General features: G+C 42.3%; 1 protein-coding gene and 1 non-coding gene across 6 annotated transcripts in view; one reads left to right on the top strand and one right to left on the bottom strand.

Annotated features, from left to right (window-relative positions):
• Positions 1-638: 638 nt before the first annotated feature.
• On the top strand, positions 639-711 carry trnar-ccu (transfer RNA arginine (anticodon CCU)). Its single transcript has one exon. It is a non-coding gene; the product is annotated as a tRNA-Arg (tRNA).
• An 862-nt stretch (positions 712-1,573) lies between these two features.
• Positions 1,574-23,607, bottom strand: part of LOC125446988 (ankyrin repeat and fibronectin type-III domain-containing protein 1-like) — a 111,264-nt gene continuing 89,230 nt past the window's right edge. For all 5 annotated transcript variants that reach the window (XM_059640499.1, XM_048521060.2, XM_048521059.2 and 2 more), the window contains 3 exons: positions 22,072-22,238; positions 21,371-21,578; positions 1,574-19,467 (listed from right to left, as the gene is read on the bottom strand). In XM_059640499.1, coding sequence (XP_059496482.1) covers positions 19,034-19,467; positions 21,371-21,578; positions 22,072-22,238 — 809 coding nt within the window. In that variant the 3' untranslated portion in view covers positions 1,574-19,033. The remainder of the gene's footprint in view (positions 19,468-21,370; positions 21,579-22,071; positions 22,239-23,607) is intronic.

The raw sequence follows: 23,607 nt of genomic DNA, 5'->3' as shown, positions 1-23,607 counted from the left end.
TATAGTGATGATTATAAAGATGAGGATGGTCCATCCACTGCTTTTACACAGGCATTTAGAATCATAGATGAACAACACAGAATCAGACCCTTTGGTCCAATTCGTTCGTGCTGACCAGGTATCCTAAATTAATCTAGTCCCATTTGCCAGTATTTGGCCCATATCCCTCTAAACCCTTCCTATTCATGTATCCATCCAGATGCCTTTAAAATGTTGTAATCGTACCAGCCTCCACCACTTCCTCTGGCAGCAAATTCCATACACGCACCACCCTCTGTGTGAAAAAATTTGCCTCTTTGTTCATTGGGATGCATTTGTGGTGATTTTGAAGTAATGTGTTGCAGTTAATTTATATGGTGGGTTGGATGAAATGTATGTAGTTTTGTAGAATGACAAAGGGTTAGGAAATTAATATAAATTATTTAGTTCTGTGCGTTTGCATTTTAATCTTAAATTAACATCCTCAAGGACAAGCTGATCAGAATATGGAGTGCTGCTTCCTGCAGTGCAGCAGATTGTTCAATAGTTTATAATTTGGCTTAATTCTGCTTTTGGACCCTCGATAAGCCTTGTAGGATTTGTTCAATAGTGACACAATGAGGATGATTTACTATTTCTACAAAGCAGCTTTTCATTCAGCCCCAGTGGCCTAATGGATAAGGCACTGGCCTCCTAAGCCAGGGATTGTGGGTTCGAGTCCCATCTGGGGTGAGGTAACTTTTTAAAATAACTAGCATGGTGAGAGGGAACATCGACCAATTAAAAAATAGATGTAACAAGAATCTGCATAGGTTTCTGCTAGCATTAAGAGGAAGCAAGAAACACAGGATTGTGGTCTTCTAAAATGTCAACATTCCTCATTCTCTGATGCTGCCTGTCCTGCTGTATTCCTCCAGCTCCACACTATGTAGTCTCACATTCTAAACAATGTTCTCTCTAAATTTCTGTAGGTGTAGAGCTTTTACATGTTTTTGGATGGCAGCACCATAAAAAGCAAAGCCAATGTGGCACTTACCAGACTTTAGAGCCACGCACACAAGTAAGTTAGCAGCAGCCCTGGCTCTGAATTGCTGCCTTCAGGTTCAGTTTGACCATATGGGAATATGGTTCAATATTGCGACCTTCAAATAATATAGGCCACAAGCTCAGAGGGCCATTCATGAAAATGGCAGCTGTCTCCACGTCAGAAAGTCATTACCTAAGAAACAAGGGAAGGGATAATTTCCCGTTCCAGCTGGCTCTGTCATTCAGTAGATTGCAGTAGATTTTAAACCTCAATTTCATCTTCTACAATATTAATGTATCCCTTAAAATCTGTGGAATATACTCAATGACTGAGGATTCATAGCTCTTTTGAGGTGGGAAATGGAAAAATTCACAGCCCTTTGAAGAGATTTATCCTGCTCTCAGCCCTGACCTTCTAAAACTGCAAAGGACTTCCCAGCAGGATAGGAGCCTCCCACCATTGTTATTTAGAATTCAACCTCACCCATGGTGGGACTTGAACTCACAGTCTCTGGTTTAGGAGGCCAGTGTCTTATTCATTGGGCCACTGAGACTATATAGGGACAAACTTTGTAGCGATAGTAAATCATGCTTCCAAGTGTAAGTTTCATTTTTCCAGACACTGGGGAATATAGGCCTGGCCTGTTCAATCTCTCCTCTTATAAAAGATTCCTTTATCTCAGAAAACAATCCAGTGAACTTTTGTTGCATTTTCTAAAGGTGAAAGGTTTTTTTCTCAGGGTGACCAAAACAGTATCTTCTAAAAAGGAATTAGAGTCATTATCCTGAAGGAAATGTGAGAAAAGATGTTGAAGCACATCCAGGAAAGTTATCGCGGAATTGAGTCCAGTCTGAGGAAGGCATGAGAAGTGCTCTACTGGCTTATGTAAGCAATGAGACTTGGGACCACACAAGCTAACACAGGGTTTGGAATGAATACAAAACTAAACAAGCTAAAGAGTGGTTTGTGACACATTGCATCCCATAAATGTAGCTGGGAGTAGAGCTCTTCAATTTTAAAGAAACCAATTATCTTGCCTGTGCTGACGAGAGGGAATCCTCATTTACTGCCGCCCATTTTAGGGGTGTCATTAAATAAATAGGTCTGGAAAGGTTGTGAGCATCACGAGATTTGTTTTGACGTTGTTGACTGGGAGATGCTACATTCCTGAACCAACTCCCACCATTTCTCTCTCTCGCTCTGACTTGACTCCACTCTATGTTTTCCAACCTGTGGCTACACCACTGCTCGAGCTCCTCGATGGGGAGTCTTCACCCAATATCATTCGCCTAGAGATAACGCAGGTCACCACTGACACCAGGACACACCCAAACATGACAGAGCTACATTTACTGGTCCACAGAGAACTGTTCATCTCCACGTTTGGCAGCCCCACCTTCCTCCTTCTGCCAAGAGCTGGTGGCCAGAATTTTGGGACTCCTGCAGCAGACTGCACCCTATAGCTGATGGAACAATGCAGGAGAGTTGCCAAACTCTGTACAGTCATGAGCAGGCACCACCCTCTCTTTACTCATGCCAGAACAAAATCCAGGAGCTCCCAGCATTCCCAGTATGCACACCAAAAACACACTGTCACCCCGGCCCCCTTACAGTCAGGGGAGGAAATGCCACTGACCCCAGCTATAACCGACCACACCCAAGAGCCAGAGGAAGGCCATGACCGGACAGTTAGCCAAGAAGCAGAGCCCCACCACATGGTGTTCTGAGCAGACCTTGGAGTCAGTAAGAATAACAGTGACCCACAATAAAGATACAGTCATGCCTGGGTTATGGTGGAGCCAGGAATCAGTGACAGCTCCAGCAAGCAGCCTGGGAGCTTAATGAGCAAAGAACTGTTCCTGTACAAATCCTGAACAGCCTCCCAGCTCCACTTTCAGAGGGCCCTCAATGGGAGGTTCTGTAAATAAAATGGTCCATTCTTTCTTTTCATTTTAGAATTTATTTTTGCAGCTATTTAATTTACCAGTATAAGAATTTAGCCGCTTTAGGTACAGATTGTATTGCATTTCAACTTACGGTGCAGTTATAATGTTTAATGCTTTTTTCTCCGCTAAGGAGGGCTCTATGGAACCCAACTCTGGTTTTTACATTAATTTTGTTCAGGAATCAATGCTTGACTTAAAGACTTTTTGTCTAAAGTCACAGGAACTCAACCTTAACTTTAAGTGAGGACACCTTCTACTGGAATTGCATTGACATCAATTACTCCCAGTAAAATTGTAGAGTGCCTCAAAGTAGACTTCATTTATTATTGCATTTCAGACTTTGTGACGAGTGACAATGGCCCTCAATTCACAAGTGAAGAATTCAGAAATTTCATAAAAGATTGGGAAATTCAACAATAAACATCAACTCCATACTGTCCCCAGTCAAATGGAAAGGCTGAGGATCATGAAGTAATTAGGCAGATCCAGTGCAGACCTGTACAAGGCAGTCCTTAAGTGGACATATTCACTGACTGAAAGCGAGGAAAGTAATCCAGTTGAAGGATTAACGTCATATTGCACCCAAACTATTTCTCCAACAGCAAAAAATGAGTGAAGCCAGAAATAGTAACAAGACCTCAGTGTCAAAATCGAGGTGAAGTGACCTGCAATAAGGTTGGGTTAGGAAACATTTTGGTAAAACTGCAAAGTTATTTCCAGAGATAACAAGGTGTGGAGCTGGATGAACACAGCAGGCCAAGCAGCATCAGAGGAGCAGGAAGGCTGATGTTTCAGGCCTAGCAGGGATGGTTAAGAGTTAACACTTTGTGTTAATGAATGATCATTTTCTTTGTGACCATGTATATTGAGTAATTTGTAACTGAAAACAATAGAGCATGCAATTTTGTTTGCCATGTTTTCTGAAAAGTGGACACGTTCAGAGAAACGCAATTACAGTCAATGTACTCATTGGCATGATGTAGTCATGGGACCTCTAATGCAAGTGCCTTCATCTGAGCTGTTAACCACATGAACTTAAACAGCTACAATAATCAATTATAGGTGTTACAGTCACCACTACTGACATTACTTTGACATTTCAGGTTAATTACCAAAACTCAGCTATCATGGGAATGGGAGTAATTTGTACTCATGCCCTCAAGTGTTCTAGTCTGGACCCCTGGATTATCAATCCACTAACATGTATGTCCCCTACACCACCATCACCCCACAATGTTTTGGTGTGTTATTGTTCTGTGCTCTGCACTGATCCAAATCTCCAGGCATTCCAAGTACGGAATTGCCAAGAACCTCTCTGTTTAGGAGATTCTGTTAGATCTGCTTTGAAGTTTTAAAAAAACCTGCAGCCATGTCAAGCATGAGCCCTGTTGAGTCACCTGGAGTTCCAGTGGTATAGCATGCTTGAAGAACTGAATGACCTCATCCTATAGCATGGCCTCTAACAGGAGCTGGTTCTGTTATCACAGAAACTGCACATATTCTTGAGAGGCTGTTGGAAACAAGTTTATTAGATAATAGTTTCCACAGTGAGTAACACAGACAAAATAACCCTGTCCAGCTTTATCACTGTGCTCAACAAGATACCTTCGGTTCCCAAAATATGGGTGTGAGAATAATTGGATTAAGAACACATCTAGAGCTGCATTAACTGTATGTTAATTCATGGTGGTGCCACAGGTCAGTATATTCGCACCCAATGCCTACGGTAGGAAGGAATTATTTGTAATTACCTAGCATCATCTGAAATCTCAAAGTGCTTTACAGCCAGTAATGTGCAGCCACTAAAACAGAAAGCTGCAGTGAATTTACCCACAGCAAGAGCATAGAAATTAAATGGCCCACTTTCCTGTTTCAATAACATTGGTTGAAGCTGGGTTCTTGCACAACAGCAAAAGACAACTGGGATACTGAAAGAAAACACTGGTGGAAACTGGCATCAGATCAGGTAGCAGCTGACGGGGAGAGAAGCAGAGCTAAATGGCCTTGGGTGAGAGGCGGGTGTGTGTGTGAGGTGGTGGGAAGGTGCAGGTGTGTCCCTGACATCTTACTGCCACTCCCAATTTGCCACAGTAAGGAAGGCTTGCCCACTTAAGCAGTCAACTAAGGGCCCCTTTTCCTACCTCTACTGGTATATTGCCAGCTGTGGGAGGGCAACTGCACCATCCTGTGTAACTTGTACTTACTCATTTGTAAGGTCCTCAAGCTGCCTTCATTTTGCCCATGCAGTCCCAGCCATGATGGTTTCTTGTGACCACTGCTGACCCTCTGATTGGAAGGCCAGCTCTCAGAATTCAGCAAGCCTCCTTTAATAGAGGCAACTATCACTTGATTGGCCATTGATGGGAACATGGGAGAAGGAAACGACAGAAGATTGGTCCAGAGCAGGAAAAAAATCAGAGAAGCTGCGGTGCAGAAGAAACAGAGTGGTGGTGATGCTCTGAAATGGTTGAAATTATTATTAAGAACAGAAAGCTTTAAGTGTTGAATTAACAATAAGGTCAGAGTTGAATAAGAATACAAAATCAAAATGGCAGGCAGTGGGATGCCTATGGAATTGGTCAACAAAGCCATCTCCTCCACGTATAGGAGATGATTTCATGAGCAGGGAATACAGGAAAGATGCACTTGGAAACCAATGTTTCATTTAGGGTCCTGGATTGTTAGGAAGTGTAAATGAGCAGGCACATGAAGGTGCCATGAGATGGGGAGTCAGCACAGGGGAGTTATTGAAGCCCATTGTGTCTTAGATGAATCTTTCCATTGGAATACTAAAAGGGAAGGGGACAGGTTGACAAATTTGCTGGTGACATCATGGCAGGAGTCAATTGATGCCCAGGACATGCCAATCCTGTAAGAGCTATCAGCATTATCAGACCAGTCAACTTTCATGGTCCCGATGTAAAAGTACCAATCCCGTTGTTCATTTAACTATTGCTAATCCTCCATGATTGTCCAGCTTGGACCATCTAGGAATTGAAAACTATTCCCTGGGCTCTAGTGCAAGTAACTTTATATATTAATCTGGTTGAAACAACCCTGGAGAATAGGGGTTAGCAAAAAGGCTGTTCAACAGAGTTGGGTAGTTGGAACCAGGTGATAAAATTTCGAGAACTGTTGATGACATTGTTTTGTACAATACTACAGTATAAGGAGGTGAGATGTTGGAGTAGATGAGTGGGAGAGAATGAGAATAGTACATGGTGCAATGAATCCTGGGGTATTTATCCATTAATCTACATTAATCCAAAATAGATTAACTGGCCACATCTCATGAGCTGTTTGTGAGAGCGCGCTGTTTGTAATTTGGTTCTGGCATTGAAGCAGTAACTACCCTTAAAGAGTAATTAATTGGTAGAGGTGTATTTTGGGAAATCTTGTGGTCATGAAAGATGTTTATAAATAAATGATTCTTTCCAACTTACAACATTTTGAGGATGGAGAGAGGAAGGTTTAGAAGTTCAAAGTTATGAGTAAGAGTCATATTTGATTTGAAATGTTAATGCTGTTTCTCTCCACAGATGCTGCCGGCGTTGTTGAATTTCTCCTGTCTTTTCTGTTTTGTTTTAGAATCCCAACAACTTCAATTTTTTGCTTTAATTCAGGCTTCTAAAGACCACAACCTATTGTGTCTCTCTGCTCCAGGTTAGGGACAGTCATTTCTTTTGGTTTTCACACCCTTCCCTGTCATTGGATTTCATTCCTCAAGAATCTAACTGTAAAACACAAAGGCTTGTGTGTCTGTAAACTGTCTATGTAGATTAAATCACATCTCTTCCCCTCAACCAAAGTGCAGTACCCTTGAAAAAATACTGACAATTATGGACGACCCCTTGGAAATTTCTTTCTGAGACAAATTGATCAGCTGATGTTTTCTGATTTTTTTTGTTGTCATAGTAACCAGCATCATCAGCTAGGTGCTAAGTGGTTGCAATGGCCTATCCCAATTGATACTAACTGGGAAGATCATTGCTCCCTCTGTATGAGAGTAGTTGCCATTGGAGACTCATTCTGGGGCTTTTCCTGGTCACCACAGGGACAACTGTGAAGACATGGAGGTAATCTCAAACAGTTCAATCTTCATGGGTTTGGTCACTCACTTCACCCAAATGATGAATGACCCAATTTATATTTTCAGTTTTATTGTGATCATATTGTTTATTGGCACCATCATCTCCATCATTGTGTTGACCTTGTGCTGCAGTTATCTGGAATGCTTTGATTCTCCAACACATCGCAATGTCTCACCACCAGCGGAAGTCACAAAGGAAGTGTAAATGAAGGGAAGCAATGTTTGGACAAGGCAAGAAAAATGGGCAATGCCAATGCTCTATGTAACAGTATGACAAGTTAAGATATTGTTCAAGCTGCTGAACTTTCCTGAAGCATCTTAAAGTAAACATAAATACAATGCCTTCTCATTGGTCATGATTTTGAGTTTGTGCAGTGTGGTTGAAGCTCATTCCCACAATCAAACAATTTCAAAATTTCTTGTGAGCCGTTTGCCTGTTAAAACATAATCTCAGTGCAGTCATGAGCAAGTTCAGCTCTGGGCTCCCAGTTACAATACCCCAACAACGGAGTAACATCATGGTGACACTGTGACATCCAATGATGTCATAGCAATTGACCTGACATTACCGAGACAATCTGTTGGCATGGCAACTGCATGATATCAAAGCTAAGTTCTAAAAGCTTTCCTCAGGACAGATAAGGATTAACAAAAGATTGTATTAAAATTCATTCTTGTTGCAGCTGAGAATCTAAAGTACCCATTACAGGTAGATTATGATGAGAACAATATTCACACTTAGAACCTGAGCTGCAAAAATAGTTTGTCACTGCTCTCCACTATGGCCTCCTTGCTTGGGGGGCTGGGGTTTGTTACACAGGGCCACCCTGTGGTCTGCACCAAGTGGAAATCACTGTGAATGAGTTGAGGCATTGATGAATATTTTATGAATTTCACGGGCAGATCTATCCTCCAGTACCCTGCCTAAGCAGCTGTCTCATGTGCAGGCAATGAGTTATTAGTAGACTATTTGACGATAGGGTGTATCACAGCCAGTTCTAATCCTTTTGTTTATCTGCAGTTACAATGTTCACACAGGAACTAATGGGTAATGACTAGATTTATTTCTGGTAAGTGCAGCTCACTTCCACGCCAGATAGCACAGTATGCTTCGGCTACCACGACTTTCTGATGCAGTTAGCACAGCACCTCTCAGAGAAAGGACTTGTAACTGGGCATTTACAGACAATTTCACCTTATGTTCGAAAGTCAGATGGATTGAAGAGATTGATGGTTGCATCAGAATCCTCTGCATTGAAATGACTAATGTAAACAACAAGTGATTTTCAGGCAACGCTGCGCTCTCTGAATATTGTGTTAGTGACTATGACGTCCTGATCCTTTAAGGGTTCCTTATCCCAGGCAGTGTAATGGCAGGTGGCAATAATTTGACAATAGGAGATTATCATTCTGTTTCATTTGGGGTCTGAACTGTTCCTGTGTTAGTGATTGAGGATAGATCATAGAGGCATAGAGTTGTACAGCAGGAAGACAGACCCTTCAATCTAACTCATCCATGCCAACCAGATATCCTAAAATAATCTAGTTCCTTTTGCCAGCATTTGGCCCACATCCCTCTAAGCCCTTCCTATTCATGTATCCATCTAAATGTTGTAATTGTACCCACCTCCACCACTTCCTTGGGCAACTCATTTCAAACATGCACTGCCCTCTGCTTAAAAAAGTTGTGTCTTTTAAATCTTGCCCTTCTCAACTTAAACCTATGCCCTCTAGTTGCAGACTTCCCTACCATGAGGAAAAGACACTGACAATTCAGCTATCCATGCGCCTCATGATTTTATAAACCTCTATAAGGTCACCCCGAGCCTCTGACACTCCAGGGAACATAGCCTCAGCCACCCCCATAGGATAACTCTTCCAATCCCAGCAACATCCTTGTAAATCTTTTCTGAACTTTTTCGAGTTTCATCACACCTTTCCTATCACAGGAGAACAGAATTGCGCACAGTATTCCAAAAGTGATGGGTAGAAACCAAACAATATATTTCAGTGCAGTGGAAACTCATTGGTAATGAACATAGAATCCTTACAGTGTGGAACCAGGCCCTTTGGTCCAACAAGTCTATACCAATCCTTGGACCATTCCACTCAGACCCATCCGCATGTAACCCACAAACCCCTGAACAAATGCAGGCAATTTAGCATGGCCAATCCACCTAGCCTGCACATCTTTGGACTGTGGGAGGAAACTGGGGCACCCAGAGGGGGCCCACACAGACACGGGGAGAATGTACAAACTCTGCACAGATAGTCGCCTGAGGCTGGAATTGAACCCATGTCCCTGGCACTGTGAGGCTGCAGTGCTAACCACTGAGCCACCATGCCACATAATGATAGGGGCATTAATGAGATATCTAGATATTAAAGATTTCAAGGGATGTGTTGTTAATAAGGAGAAACTGGTATTGAGGGAGAAGATCAGGCATGATCCTTGTAGAAGTGTTGGCTAACAAGAGATCTGGTTGTAGGATTCAAAATCATGAGTGGTCTTGAGAGAGTAAAGGGGGAGACTGAGCCTCAAAAATGAGGGGGCAGATTTTAATTAATTTGTTAGAGAAGCAAGAGTGATATGAGAGAAAAATCTTTCACGCAATGAGCGGATGGAGTCTGGAATGCAGTGCTTAAGTGTGTGGAAGAAGTAGGTTCAATAGAGGCTTTCAAGAGGGTATTAGGTGGTAATTCGTAAGGGAAGAAGGTGCAGGGTTAGAGAAAGAGAATGCAGGGGAATGGCACTAGGGCAGGTGCTCATTTAGACACAATAGGCAGAATGATCTCTGTGATTGTGAATGCCATAAACGGACTCAAGGGGCTGAATACCTTATTCCAGCTTTTGTTTCCTATGAGCAGAGATTAACTTATCCCATCATACACATTTAATTGTCCCAAAGCCACACATTAACTAATGCTGGCAATGCTAGGTGGCTGGGAGGAGACCCATTCACAATTTATTAGCCAACACTGCAACAAGGATAGGACACAAGCAGGATAAAGTGTAGCTGACAGTCTGACTGCAGCCCTGTTAGTTGGGGCTCTTACACCTAGGATCAGATCACATTAAGTGTAGTCACTAGCATGAAACACTTAAGAAAATAAGAAATAGGGTAAGTCATTCACCGAAGATCCTTAGACAGCACTTCCAAACACATGACCACATCCACCTGCAAGGACAAGGGCAGCAGATACATGATAAAACCACCCCCTGCAACTTTCCCTCCAAGCCACTCACCATCCTGACTTGAAAGTAGATTGCCATTCCTCCACTGTTGCTGGGTCAAAATTCTGGAATTCCCCAAGGGCACTGTGGGTCTACCTATAGCACATGGGCTGCAGTGGTTCAAGAAGACAGCTCACCACTACCTTCTCAAGGGGAACTAGGGATGGACTATAAATGCTGGCCAGCCAGCGATGCCAATGTCCCAAGAGTGAATGAAACAAAAAATTCAAGCTATCAAGCTCGCACCGTCATTCCTTATGGTTACATTCAAACTCAGTTACACATTGTATTACTATCCCTATTAAATGAAAGTAACAGGGGTCCTGTCTGTCTGCTGGAGAGCTGGTGAGAGCCCCACATTACCGCTTGTGGGTAAGTGCTGCTGGAATGGCATGTTTCTCAGGTTCTTAGCCAGCCAGCAGTGAACCTTCTCTAAGGCCAATGAGTCTCAACAGCAGAAATACCAACCGACCCCTACCCATCCTGACAGCTGTTGGACAATCAGAGGTTGGCAGTTGTGCACTGCGAGCAGTGCCAATGGGAGCAGTGGTAACTACCAGGGTTGCTGAGGGACCCAGGCTGCAGGCTGGGATGGGGATTGTGAGGATGGGGTCATGGTAGAGCAGGAGGGTTAAAGGCATTGGAGGGAGGATGGCTCACAGTCAGCTCCTTCCTGTTGTCAGTTCCTGCAGACACCATGCCTTCGAATAACCTGAGTCTACATACAGTGCTGACAGGATTTGCTGAATGTCGACTGGTTTGCTCACTGTTAGCTGGACACCAATTATCTCTCCTTTTGTACTCACAACCGTGCAGCCAGATTCTGCCCCAGCTCCATTTACAGGGTCTGTTTCCATGCTGTACAACTCTAGGAATCTATTTAGCATGTGGTTTGGATAGCAATCACGAAGCTTTATTGTTGAATTTAGTTTCTGACTTCTGATATTCCCTGAGCAGGATTTCCTTCCTTTCATTTCCAGCTTTGGTTCTAATGCAGATCACAGTAATTGGCTCATCCCACGCTTCTTCCCTCTCCTTCCACCCTCTACTTCCAGGTTCCTCTTCAGTTTCTTTGAGATATCATTTAACTAGAAGCAGTAGATAAAACAATACTTTGGACTCTTTGGGAATTAAGGAGAAGTATTTTGCTCCCAGAAGTTGATGGAGGTCTGGAACTCTTAACCAAAACCCTCCTCAGTTTAAATAAAGTACCTGGATATGCACTTGGACAACCAAAAATGACAACAAAATCAATAAAGAGGAAAACAATTTAAAGCATGAGGGAAACAAAACATAAGAACAGATAGTAAGAGTTTCTATAAATATTTGAAGAGGAAAGGAGTTAACAAAATGAGGATTAGTTGAACAGGTATTTTGCATCAGTCTTCACTAGAGGACACAAGTAACATTCCAGAAAGAATGATAAATCAAGAAATGGAAGGGAGTGAGGTACTTTAAGAAAACAGCAATCACCAGAGAAATGGTGTGAAGTACATTCTTGAAGCTGTGGGCTGACACATGCCTGGGTCCTGATGGAATATCATCTTAGGGTCTTAAAAGAAATGGCTAGTGAGGTAGTTGATGCATTAGTTCCAATTTTCTAAAACACTTGATTCAGGGATTAAATTGAAAGATAATGAATGTATTTCCTTTCTTCAGAAAATAGGAGACAGAAAACCTTTGGGATACTGTGTACAGTCCTGATCACCTGGCTATAGGAAGGATATAATTGAATTGGGGAGGATGCAGAAAATATTTACAAGGATGTTACGGAGACTGGAGGTTTGAGTGGATAAGTTGGGACTTTTTTTTTACTGGAGTACATGAGGTTGAGGAGTGACTTATTAATATTTCCAGGGGCACAGATTAGGTGAATAGCAAAGGTCTTTTCCCTAGGGTGGGGGAGTTCAAAACCAAGGGGCATAATTTTAACGTGAGAGGAGAAAGATTTAAAAGGGACCCGCGGGGCAAGTTTTTCACACAGAGTATGGTTCATATGTGGAATAAACTGCTGGAGGAAGTGGTAGATGCAGGTACAGTTACAACATTTAAAAGACACTTGGACAGGTCCATAAATAGGAAAGGTTTAGAAGGGTACAGTCAAATCCAGGCACGTGAAACTAGTTCAGTTTGGAAAACTTGGTCGGCATGGATGAGTTGGATCGAAAGGTGTGTTTCCATGCTGTATAACTCTGTGACTCTAAATTTGCTAACGACACCTCTGTTGTAGTTCGGAGCTCAAACAATGATGAGATTGAATGCAGGTAAGAGATTGAGTGGTTAGTGGCATGGTGTAAAAACAACAATCTCTCCTTCGACATCAGCAAAATGAAGGAGCTATTCATTGACTTCAGGAAGCAAAGTCAACAATATGACCCATTCTGCATCAATGGTGTTGAGGTGCAGGTGGTCGAGAACGTCAAGTTCCTGGGAGTGATGATCACCAACAACCTGTCCTGGTCCACTCAAATTGATGCAATGGTCAAGAAACCACAACAATGTCACTACTTCCTCAGGAGGTTAAGAAAATTTGGCATGTCCATAAGGATTCTTACCAATTTTTATAGATGCACCACAGAAAGCATCCTACCTGGATGACAGTAGGGCAACTGTAGGCCCAAGACCACAAGAAATTACAGAGTCGTGAACTCAGCCCAGTCCATCACACAAACCAGTCTTCTATCCATTGCCTCCATCTATGCTTCCCATTGCCCCAGGAAAGCAACCAACATAATCAAAGACCCCTCCCACCCCAGTTATACTCTCTTCTACTCTCTTCCGTCAAACAGAAGGTATAAAAGTTTGAATACATGTACAAATAGATTCAAGAACAGCTTCTTCCCCACTGCGATCAGAGTTTTGAATGGACCTCTCAAATGTTAATTGTGATCCCGACCTCTGTGCACCTTCTCTGTGGTTATAATGCTGTGTTCTGCATTCTGTTCTGCTACCCTGATGCAGTTTGTATGGTACAATCTGCCTGTACTGCATGCAAAGCAACACTTCTCACTGTATGTCGGTATATATGACAGCAATAAATTAATCAATTGGTCCACAGTCATAGACTAACAGTGCTCCAACACTGGCCTTGTTCATTACTTAGTCGAATAATAAAACATGATGCTGTGCAGTTTGTATCTTTCAAAAAGAAATCCTCTGGTTTGTTCCCTTTTGCTATAAAGATATTTACTCCCTACGAGGTTCAGGATGTCGGTTGTTCTGAGCTCCAAACAAGCATTCTTTACATGTGCATTTGTTAATGTGTAGCCAGATGGCTGTTGGGGCTTTGGCCAACCAACCTGAATGGGATTTAAGCGAAATTGGCTAAAAATCTGCCAAATATACTCTATGCAGAATCCAGACAAGACGCAGATTTGATTAGGCCACAACACAAGGGTGCTAACGAGGGCTTTCTAACTCAAGCATGTGTTAATGGACAGACATGATACATGATCTTGATAGATACTAACAGCACTTCTACATTTGAACCCTTCCTCAGGACAGAACAGCACGTGGCCTTCATCATCTATGCCATGATCAAAGGAAGGAATGTAAACGATTAAAGACATGATTGTTATCCCTACACTGAAACATCAAAAATATCTCCGACAATTAAGGACTGTGCTCTGAGTGGAGGGTTTGACAGAACTTTCTGCGAATATTCCAGAAAGGTATATAACCCTGGATTTGGCCTTGGGAAAGCAGCAGAAACTCCACCAACAGAGGCACTACACCAAAGATAGAAAGTCACCCTCTATCTAAACAGCTCAGGTGGTATGAGATCACTTCTGCAGAGAAAGACACAGAGAGGGAGAGAGAGAGAGAAGACACAGATACTGAGAGATTATTGAACCTTGCAAGCTTCGCCAGCCCATCCCGAGTTCAAGCAGACATGGGAAGTATTTTTGGGGAGTTTTGGACGACACTGATTAAATGTTGAGTGAGCTACTTACTTTAATTATTTGTTTAATAACATTTGCAACTGTTTTACCGGTTATTTGACTTGTATTCGTCTGTTGGTCTCGATACTAAGATACCTCGGTAACGCGTTTAAGTGACATTTTGGTCAAAGTGTTTGCATGTGTGTGTTTTGCACAGACTATGAATGTCAGTATATTGCATTGAATGGGAACTCAGTTCTAGTCTTCGAAAAATAAACCATTTCTGATTTGTCTTTTGTTTTCCTTCTAATAACCAACCTTACCACACTGAATGCTGACTTGGTAACTAGCTCTGTGCACAACCAGGATTCAATCAGACTTTCAGGCTGAAATTACTATGTTCTGCACTGGATTCTACACTGCAAGTCTTGATCTGGGATGAGTCATTCCTATATTCATAGAATTACATAGAATTTGCTGCACAGGAAGAGATCTTTTCATCCAAAGGTCACAATGCTCCATACAAGCCACCCAACAATGTTCCTTTACATTTCCTTTGTGGTGCCAGCTTGATTGGTTCCTTTAAGATCCTAAGGGAGATGTTAGTTGTGTGTCACTTGTTTGTTACATTGTGCAGTACGTTTTGGATTACACACCGCGTGGATTACACACGCAGCTCAAAAGGAGCAGTGACCTCCCATCTTTATTCAGCTATCAGCATGTCCTTCTATTTCTTTCTCCCTCATGTTTTAATATAGCTTCCTTTATAGCATGGCCTCTTGAGCTGTGCAGTCATTAATAAATCCAACAGAAAATTCAGGAAAAACTGCTTTGTACAGAAAGTGGGTGAGAATGTAGAACTTGGAACCACAAGGAATGGTTGAGGTGCCTCCACGTTTTCAACATCTAAAATGATAGAACAGGATGTGGGTTGGAGAGAAGAAGAATGCTTATGAAAATAGTGTGGGGTAATATAAAAATCAAAAAATGAGGCTAAGTGTGTAGGCACCATTCTCAATGTCTGCCAAAGTGTTGCCACAGTTCATAACCATGACTTTCTCTTCATCCATGCATTCTTCCCCATCGGAGAGGCTGAACAGATGAGCTCCCTAACAAGCAACTATCTTCTACAAGAAAGGAGTGTACTAGTAACAGTCTCAGGAGGTGCTTGGTGAATGTTCCTGCTGCTCTCAAATAATTGGCATGTAGTTGGTAAAGTTGGAGAGGGGACTGGGAAAAGAAGATAGCAATATTAAGTTTGTGAAATGGAAGAAATGGAATGAAGTGTATGCTGATGACAGGAGAGAGAAGAAAAACAGTAGATGGGGGGGTTACCACTAGTATTGACGTTGTAGAATCGTAGAATCCTTCTCGCATAGAAGCAGGCCCACACCAAACCACCGAAGAGCATCCTATCCGGACCCATCCCCCTCCACTATCCCTTTAACCCTGCATTCCCCATGGGTAATCCACATAGCCTGCACATGCCGGGGTCATGATGGCCGTTTTAGCATGGCCAATCCACCCAACCTGCACTTCTTTGTACTGTGGCCGTAAACCGGATTACCAGGGAACCCCAGCAGATAAAGAGAGAATGTGCAAACTCTACGCAGACAGTCACCCGAGGGTGGAATTGATTCAACTGTAGGTGATGATTGTGTGAGCAGAGATGAAGACAGCAAGATTTAAGAAAGCAACATGAAGTTACTGCATGCAACCTTTGCATTGCAACCAATTCGTAAGCACTGTCCTCCTCTGCAACCATTTCTTCTAGGAAAATTGTCTGTGCGGAGTTTGCACATTCTCCCCGTGGCTGCGTGGGTTTCCTCCGGGTGCTCCGGTTTCCTCCCACAGTCCAAAGATGTGCAGGCTAGGTGGATTGGCCATGCTAAATTACCAGTAGTGTTCAGGGGTGTGTGAGTTATAAAGGAATGGGTCTGGGTGGGATGCTCCAAGGGCGGTGTAGACTTGTTAGGCCGAAGGGCCTGTTTCCACACTGCAGGGAATCTAATCTAAACTAATCTAAGTACTTCCCTATAATCTTCCTGCTCTTGGGTAAGCCAGAGTCCTAAGATTTGGGGCTCCCTTCCTGTCCTTCTTCCAGCTACTTCTATTCCTGTTTGCAGAACAAACCCCTTCCTGACATGAGGTGAGTGAAATTCAATTTGTCACTGCACACAGGTGTGGTACCAATGAATAGCATGGCCAAAGATGGTTACTGTCCTGAATTATTATGTTGTATTATGTCAGGTTCCATTTGCAATGAAACTTCTCTTGCAAAGATAGCACAGTAGGAAGCCATTTGGCCCAAAGTGCATGTGCTCACTCTTTGGCAGTGCTCTCTAATCAGTTTCCTCTTCATTTTGAATAGCCCTCAACCTTATTATTAGATAGTTGACTATCAACACTATGCCATTGCTCCTCCCTGTTTATCTATTGACTTGTTGAGGCATCTGAGGGCAATCCTGTGGCATAATCTCAGAGACAGAATCTCTGAGTTCAAGTCCCACCCCAGGACCTGACTGAGGAAAGTATGTTTACAACATGGCCGAATACATTCAGGATCAACTTTCAATCCTTCCAACACATGTCAATGACAAGTGGTAAGAGGGTCAGTTTCCTGGTCAGCCATTGGGTGGAAAGAACAATAGACCAATGACCACCACTGTCCATGGTTCCTGATCACAAGGTGCCTCACCAGGGAACTGGGTTCAATTCCACCCTCAGGCGACTGTCTTTGTGGAGTTTGCACATTCTCCCTTTGTCTGCATAGATTTCCTCCAGATGCTCCAGTTTCCTCCCACAGTCCAAAGACCTGCAGCAGGTGAACTGGTCAAGCTAAATTGCTTGGAGTGTTCAGGGATGTGTAGCTTAGGTGGGTTATAGGGGGATGGGTCTGGGTGAGTTGCTCTGAGGGTCAGTGTGGACTTGTTGGGCTGAAGGGCCTGTTTCTACACTGTACGGATTCTATGATATCGTTATATCTAATATTTGCTTTATATACTGAGTGCAGGGTGCCACCGAAAACAAAAACAAGGGCATGTTAATACAGCAATGCAGAACTCCCCGAGTGGTTCTTTAACACACAATAGCTGATGGGTGTTTATAAATTAAGCCAATTAAAGCCAAGTAATGTGACCAAAGTGGTTCAGTGAAAGGCATCTTGGCTGTAAGATTGTGCATCAAGATCCAGTCCAGAAACCGCACAGACAGCCCCAAGATCGTTGTGCAAAGCCCAGAGAACCCCACACACAGAACCAGAGAACCACATGTGGTGATAAACTGTACATAATTGGTCATAAACATACAAATTGCAAGAACTGGAGATGCTGGAGTCAAAGATAACACAGTGTGGAGCTGCAGGCACACAGCAGGCCAGGCAGCAGTTCTCAATGAACTACAGGCAAGAATGTTCAAGGTTTTAGAAAAAACAGGAATTGAGCTTTCCTGGTCTACTCTTTGCTCATTTTACATTAACATTATCTGAGCCCTGCAATTGGATATGTGCCACTTGAATGGGCATCAATATGTGCTGTGGAGAAAAATTACTATCCAACATCAGCTGATTATGCATTCCTGAAGAGCTAAATGATACAACCAAGGACTTATGAAGTTTATAACTGAATTGCCATGATCTTGGGGCACTAAATAAATAAAGCTTATTGTTGTTGCTAATAAGCATTCTGATTTATCCACCAATGAAGACAGAGCATTAATCCTTCCAGACCTCCAGGCAAAATGTGAACCAGCAAAAAGGAACAAATACAAAAAAGACTGAGGAGCCTGGGTTATGAAGGTATGTTGTCAGGGTTCATGGTTTGCAGGCTCCAAATCCCTCTGCCAATATTAAATAACTGGTAAATGAGTCACAGCCAACATGAGGGCTAATCGATTTGTGGATCTGGAACACGCTGCCTGAAAGGGTAATGGATACCCGGCATATGTTGTGATAAACTGTACGCAATCTGTCATACCCCTTAGATGGCTTGATATACCTGTTATAGACTGATGTATCTTGATTCAATTTATGCAATCTGACACATCTGCACAAGTTGTTGATCACTGTACAATATGTATGTTCTTGTATGAAATGATCTGGCTGTACTACACACAAAACATAACTTTTCACTGTACTTAGGTACATGTGGCATCAATGAATCAAATCGAATCAAACAATGGATGCATATTCAATAGAACTTTCAAAAGGGAATTGAATAAATATGGATAGGTTTGCAGGGCAATGGGGAACATACAATCAGTGTGGGACTAACAGGAGAGCTTTTATCAAGGGATAATACAACACAATGGGCTGAAAGGCCTCCTTCATTGCTGATTGTTCTACAATTCGATGACATTAAAGAACAGACGTACCACAAACGCTGGGGATTACTAAATAATTGATAAATCAAACTGCTGGCAGAATTTTGCTGTTCAAACACTGATCATCTTGATTCCTGTATGATCTATTGCTCCTAAAACCATGTCCATTTCCCTTTGAAAACTTGGCTAGACAAGGAGCTAACCTCATTCAAATCCATCCCACAAATAAGCCTCTGTTCCCAACTTGAGAAGAAGGTGGGTGTGATTATTTCCACTTGCAACAACTACCAACCTCTGCCTTTTACAGTTCTGACTGAGGTGTCCCGAGTAGACCTCCCACACTCACCTAACCAACAGACAGAGGAGCCTGACTCCTTCTATCTGAACTGGACTGCAGGTCTCAGGAACACAGGCTAGTATCTAACTCACTGTAATGTCCGGGTGATCCCTCCACACTTTCCAAAAAACACCTTAAAGATACTGTGAGACTCTTTACTCAGAGTTGGAAATAATTTACATCGGAATGGTGAGTCCATCTTTAAGGTAATAGGATTTTTAAGTCTCCTGTGACGTCTTGATCCATTCAACCAGGCTGCATTCAGGTAGACTGATGTGTTGGACAATTTCACTGGTGAAACTGTATGGTCCTTCACGATCAAACTCCTCGGTGCCTTCATCCATTGATCCTGGCTGTGACCAGAACTTGTAGACGCTGGCTTCCTTCAGTGTCTGCTCTGTAAATTCCAGACTCCCAGTTGAATGGAACTCTCTGTCAGCTCCCTTGTACCTGTGTTGTCCTCTGTGGAGATCTACATGCTGCAGTGGGTTTTTACTGTCTGTGTCCATCACAATGCTTGTCCTGGAGTGATGGTACTCACTGCGCTGGGGGTCCATCCAGACCAGCTGATCAGAGCTCAGGGACAGTTTCAAATCACAGTCTCTCTCCATTGGCCAGAAAACATCATCTTCATCTGTAATTTCTTTACAGTCTGAAGAAAATTGGAGACATAAATCTGATTAAGTCATCCTCCAAGTTCTGAAATTAAGAAGAATGAGAAGTGACAGCACTGAAACATACAAGATTCTGAAGGGGCTTGACTGGGCAGAAGCTGAGGTGCTGTTTCTACTGAAAATCTAGAACAGAAGGCACAGCATCAGGGTAAGGGGAAGGTAATTTAGGCTTTTGATAAGGAAAATCTCTTCACCCAAAAGATTATGAATCTTTGGAATTGTTTAATCTCAGAAACTGAGATGCTCCATTGTTAAATAGTTCTAATGCTGGGAAAGACAGATTTCTGCTGTCTCAGGAATCAAGGGATAAACAAGTGAGAAAGTGGAGTTGATGGCAAAGAACAACTATGATCATAGTGAATGATACAGCAGTGTCAATAGGCCAAATCATCTAACTTGTGCTCCTATTTTTGGAGTAATTCTTTCATAGAATACACAGAATATGCAGGTTGCTGTCTAACTATATATACTTCACATGAACCTTCACCCATCCTACGTTATGTCACCCTATCAGTATGTCCTTCTATTTTTTTCCCCATAGATCCTCAACTAGCTTCCTTTTCATAGAATCATGGAAAGCCTACAAGGGCCATTCAGCCCAACAAGTCCACACCAACTCTTAGAGCTTCCCACCCAGATCCATCCCCCTGTAAATCCACCTAATCTACACATCCCGGAACAGTATGGGCAATTTAGCATGGCCAATCCTCATAGCGTGCACATCTTTGGACTGTTGGAGGAAACCCATGCAGACACGGGGGAATGTGCAAACTCCACACAAACAGTCACCCAAGGGTAAAATTGAACCGGGGTTCCCCCATACTGTAAGGCAGCACTGCTAACCACTGAGACACCATGCCTTAAAACATCTATATTATTCATCTCAACTACATATGGTAGACAATATCAAATTCTTACCTATCTCTTGGTGAGGAAATTTCTCCCATGTTACCTCCTGGGTTTATGAGTATCCTGGCCTACATTTTGTTTTCCTCATCAAATTAAAACATCTTCTTTCTACCTACAGTATCAACCCTTTCATAATTTTAAAGGTTTCTATCATGTTATGTTTTTATGTTAATAAGGGGATAATTGATTAATTCTTAACTGGGTGTATGTGGAGACAAATAATCACTGGAACTGGATTTTACCACTGTGTGATCTGAAATAAAATTTTGACTAGAAAAGTATATGCAGGAACTCTGTTCAACCAACATTTTAACCAACATCCTCTTTTTGTATATTTCAAATTCGCCCTCAGGTTAAAAAAATAAGCAAATTATGCTGAACTTTCATAGAATATTGGTTAGACGTATATCGGAGTATTGTGCCCAATTCTAGGCGCTACAGTTTGGAAGCTTCTCAAAGCCATATAGAGGATTTAGGGGATATGTGGTACCAGTAGTGAGGCACTTGAGTTCTGTGGAGAGGCTGCAGAGAGTCCTATTATCCTACTCTAAGATCAAACTAATCTTTTTACCCTTCATCTTACTATCATCCATATCCCTATCCAAGAGCCGCTTAAATGTATCTGACTCCACTACCACTGTTGACAGTACATTCCACACAGTCACCACTCTCTGTGTCAAACTTGCAGATTATTTGATAATTATCACATTGCTGTTTTGAGAGAGCTTGATGGACACAAATTGGCTGCTGTATTACCACAATTACAACACTGACAACACTTACCCTGATCTAACCTACAGATAACATTAGACCCACAGCAAAGTGGTTGATCATCTGAAGAGACCTAGCTAGCAGGCCACTCAATAAATCAAGGGTAGGCCAGACTTGCCAACAATGCCCACATCCCACAAATTAATAAAAATAGACTTGGGCCACTCCAGTCTCTATCTGCTTTATTCAATTGAAGCTCACCTGGATGTTCCCTCTTCCTGTCATCAACTGGAGGACAGGCAGCAGGATTCACATGGTCTGTGACCGATTCTGGTTTCTCATTTACCCCCACGATATTCGAAATCTCCAGGATCCAACAGAGAGGTGTGCCAGTGGGAGGTTGTCTGTACCGAGCATATTGTAGTACATCTGTAATCCAACGGACCTCCCTCCAAATGTCATCCAATTGCTAATATTGAAAGATTTATTTTGTTAGCAAGTATAGCTTCAAACAGGGATGGAGTGATGAAAAAAGGGAGAGAAGGAATGGAGAAGGGATAGAAAGAGAGAGAGGGGGGGTTGAGGGAGACAGAGGATGGATAAAGAGAGAAGTTGAGGCAGAGAAGGAGGGAAGAATCAAAGAGGGAGGCAGGTGCAGGAGAGGCTGGGAGAGAGAGGGCAAGGAGAATGAGAAAGTGGGAGAGAGGGGCTGGCATAGAGAGGCTGGAAGAGACAAAGAGATGGAATGAAGGAAGGAAGAAGGGGGGAGGGGAAAGATGGAAGAAGGGAACAACGGCAAAGAGAAAGAGGGATGAAAGGAGGGATGGATAAAGGGAAAATTCAGTGAATAATTCAGGAATGACAGGGAGACGAGCAGATCTCATCAATCTAAGGGCTGTGTGATACCTATAACGACATTACTGTTTCAAGAGATGGAATGCGCTGTTTAAGGTACCATTTACCTGAATAAGGTCTGTAACTTGTCCGTGTTTCTCTTTTGCTTCAATTAATTCAGTGTCATCTATAGCTTCCCTCAAAGCTTGTTGTGACAGCAATGAGTCAAGTTCCAATAAAATTGAAGTCTGGCAGTACTTTGAAAAGAGCTCCTGCTCATAGGTTGAGAAGTGTACTGTAATAACCAGGAGGTTAATAGGATGGATTTTCATAGATGAACAAAAAATTGAACAAAAGATTGATTAGAAATATCTGTGTCCTCTTGTTTTGCAAACACTCACCAGTGCTGATGGTTCTACTGTATAACATCATAAAATGGTACAGCATAGGAAAGCATTCAGCCAGATATGTGCAAAGGTGAGTAAATGGAATTGACAGATGAACTATGATTTAATTGAAAAATAGAATAGACTCAAGTGGCCGAATGACTTAATCCCGCAAATTGTTATTTTTCAACTCTGATTATCTTAAGCACTTCAGCTGGATCACCTTGTTTTTAACCTTCTATATGCTAGGGATTACAAAATAGTTTATGCAACCTTTCCTCGTAATTTAATCCTTGTGGCTGGGTATCTTCCCAGTGGATCATAGCTGATCCTCTACAGTGACACCATTTTCTCAACCCATCCCTTATTTTCCTGACATCCCAAACATGAACTGTTCTCTTGAATATATTCATTGACTGAACATACACAACAATTTGGAATATAGAATTCCAAATTTTACAACCCTACGTGAAAAAGTCTCCTCATCCCAAAATGGCTGGCTCCTTACCCCGAGAATGTGGCCCTATCTCTATACTTGCCAGGGTCTAAGTAAGGAGAACAACAAATCTATTATTACTTTTGGAGTGTTCCTTCAATTTTTTTTTCAGAAAATGGAGTCAGTGGTACTAATTTGAATGTTGTTTTCCTCAATTTTGAGCACCCCCGATCAAAGATTAGAAAGGCTTATATTTATATCGAACATTTCATGACCTTAGAATGTCCCCAAAATGCTTCACAGTTGGTCAATTAATTTTGCACAAAAGTGACCTTTATAATATACCATGATTATTTGTAGTTTAAAACGCCACGTGTCCAATTAACAAATGTGTCTCACGCCCCCATCTTAGGACTGCATTCCCTACTGAGTCAGAATGACAATTGACTATTTTCAGACTGTGACGATACTGTGGCTTTAAGAGGTGTATTTTGTCCTAGTTTTTTTTGTGAAGAAAGGCTGAGTCAGAGGTGTAAAACAGTCTGTTCAAAACCAAAAATAAAAACAACTTGTGAGGCCAAGCTCCCACAGAACCAGGTTTTCTAGTTTTAGCCTTCAGCAGCAGTTGCAGCCGACTTGAAGCTGGATGTGGAAGCTCCGTTACAGCCAGAAGCTGGAGATCTCTTCCTGATGTTAGAATTGCATGTGAGACAGATCTGTTTTACTGACTTTGACTTTGTCAAGGGTGTGTTTATGGGATGTTACTAAATCAGAGCAGTTAATAATAGTAGAGACATTATTTTGACACCAAATCTTGTCATTTTGTTTTGTGTATATTTTAA

Source organism: Stegostoma tigrinum, chromosome 38 (genome assembly GCF_030684315.1).
Source record: "Stegostoma tigrinum isolate sSteTig4 chromosome 38, sSteTig4.hap1, whole genome shotgun sequence".
Lineage (NCBI taxonomy): Eukaryota > Metazoa > Chordata > Chondrichthyes > Orectolobiformes > Stegostomatidae > Stegostoma > Stegostoma tigrinum.
The sequence above is the reverse complement of the archived record's forward strand: the minus strand, read 5'-3'. Positions and strand labels throughout refer to the sequence as shown.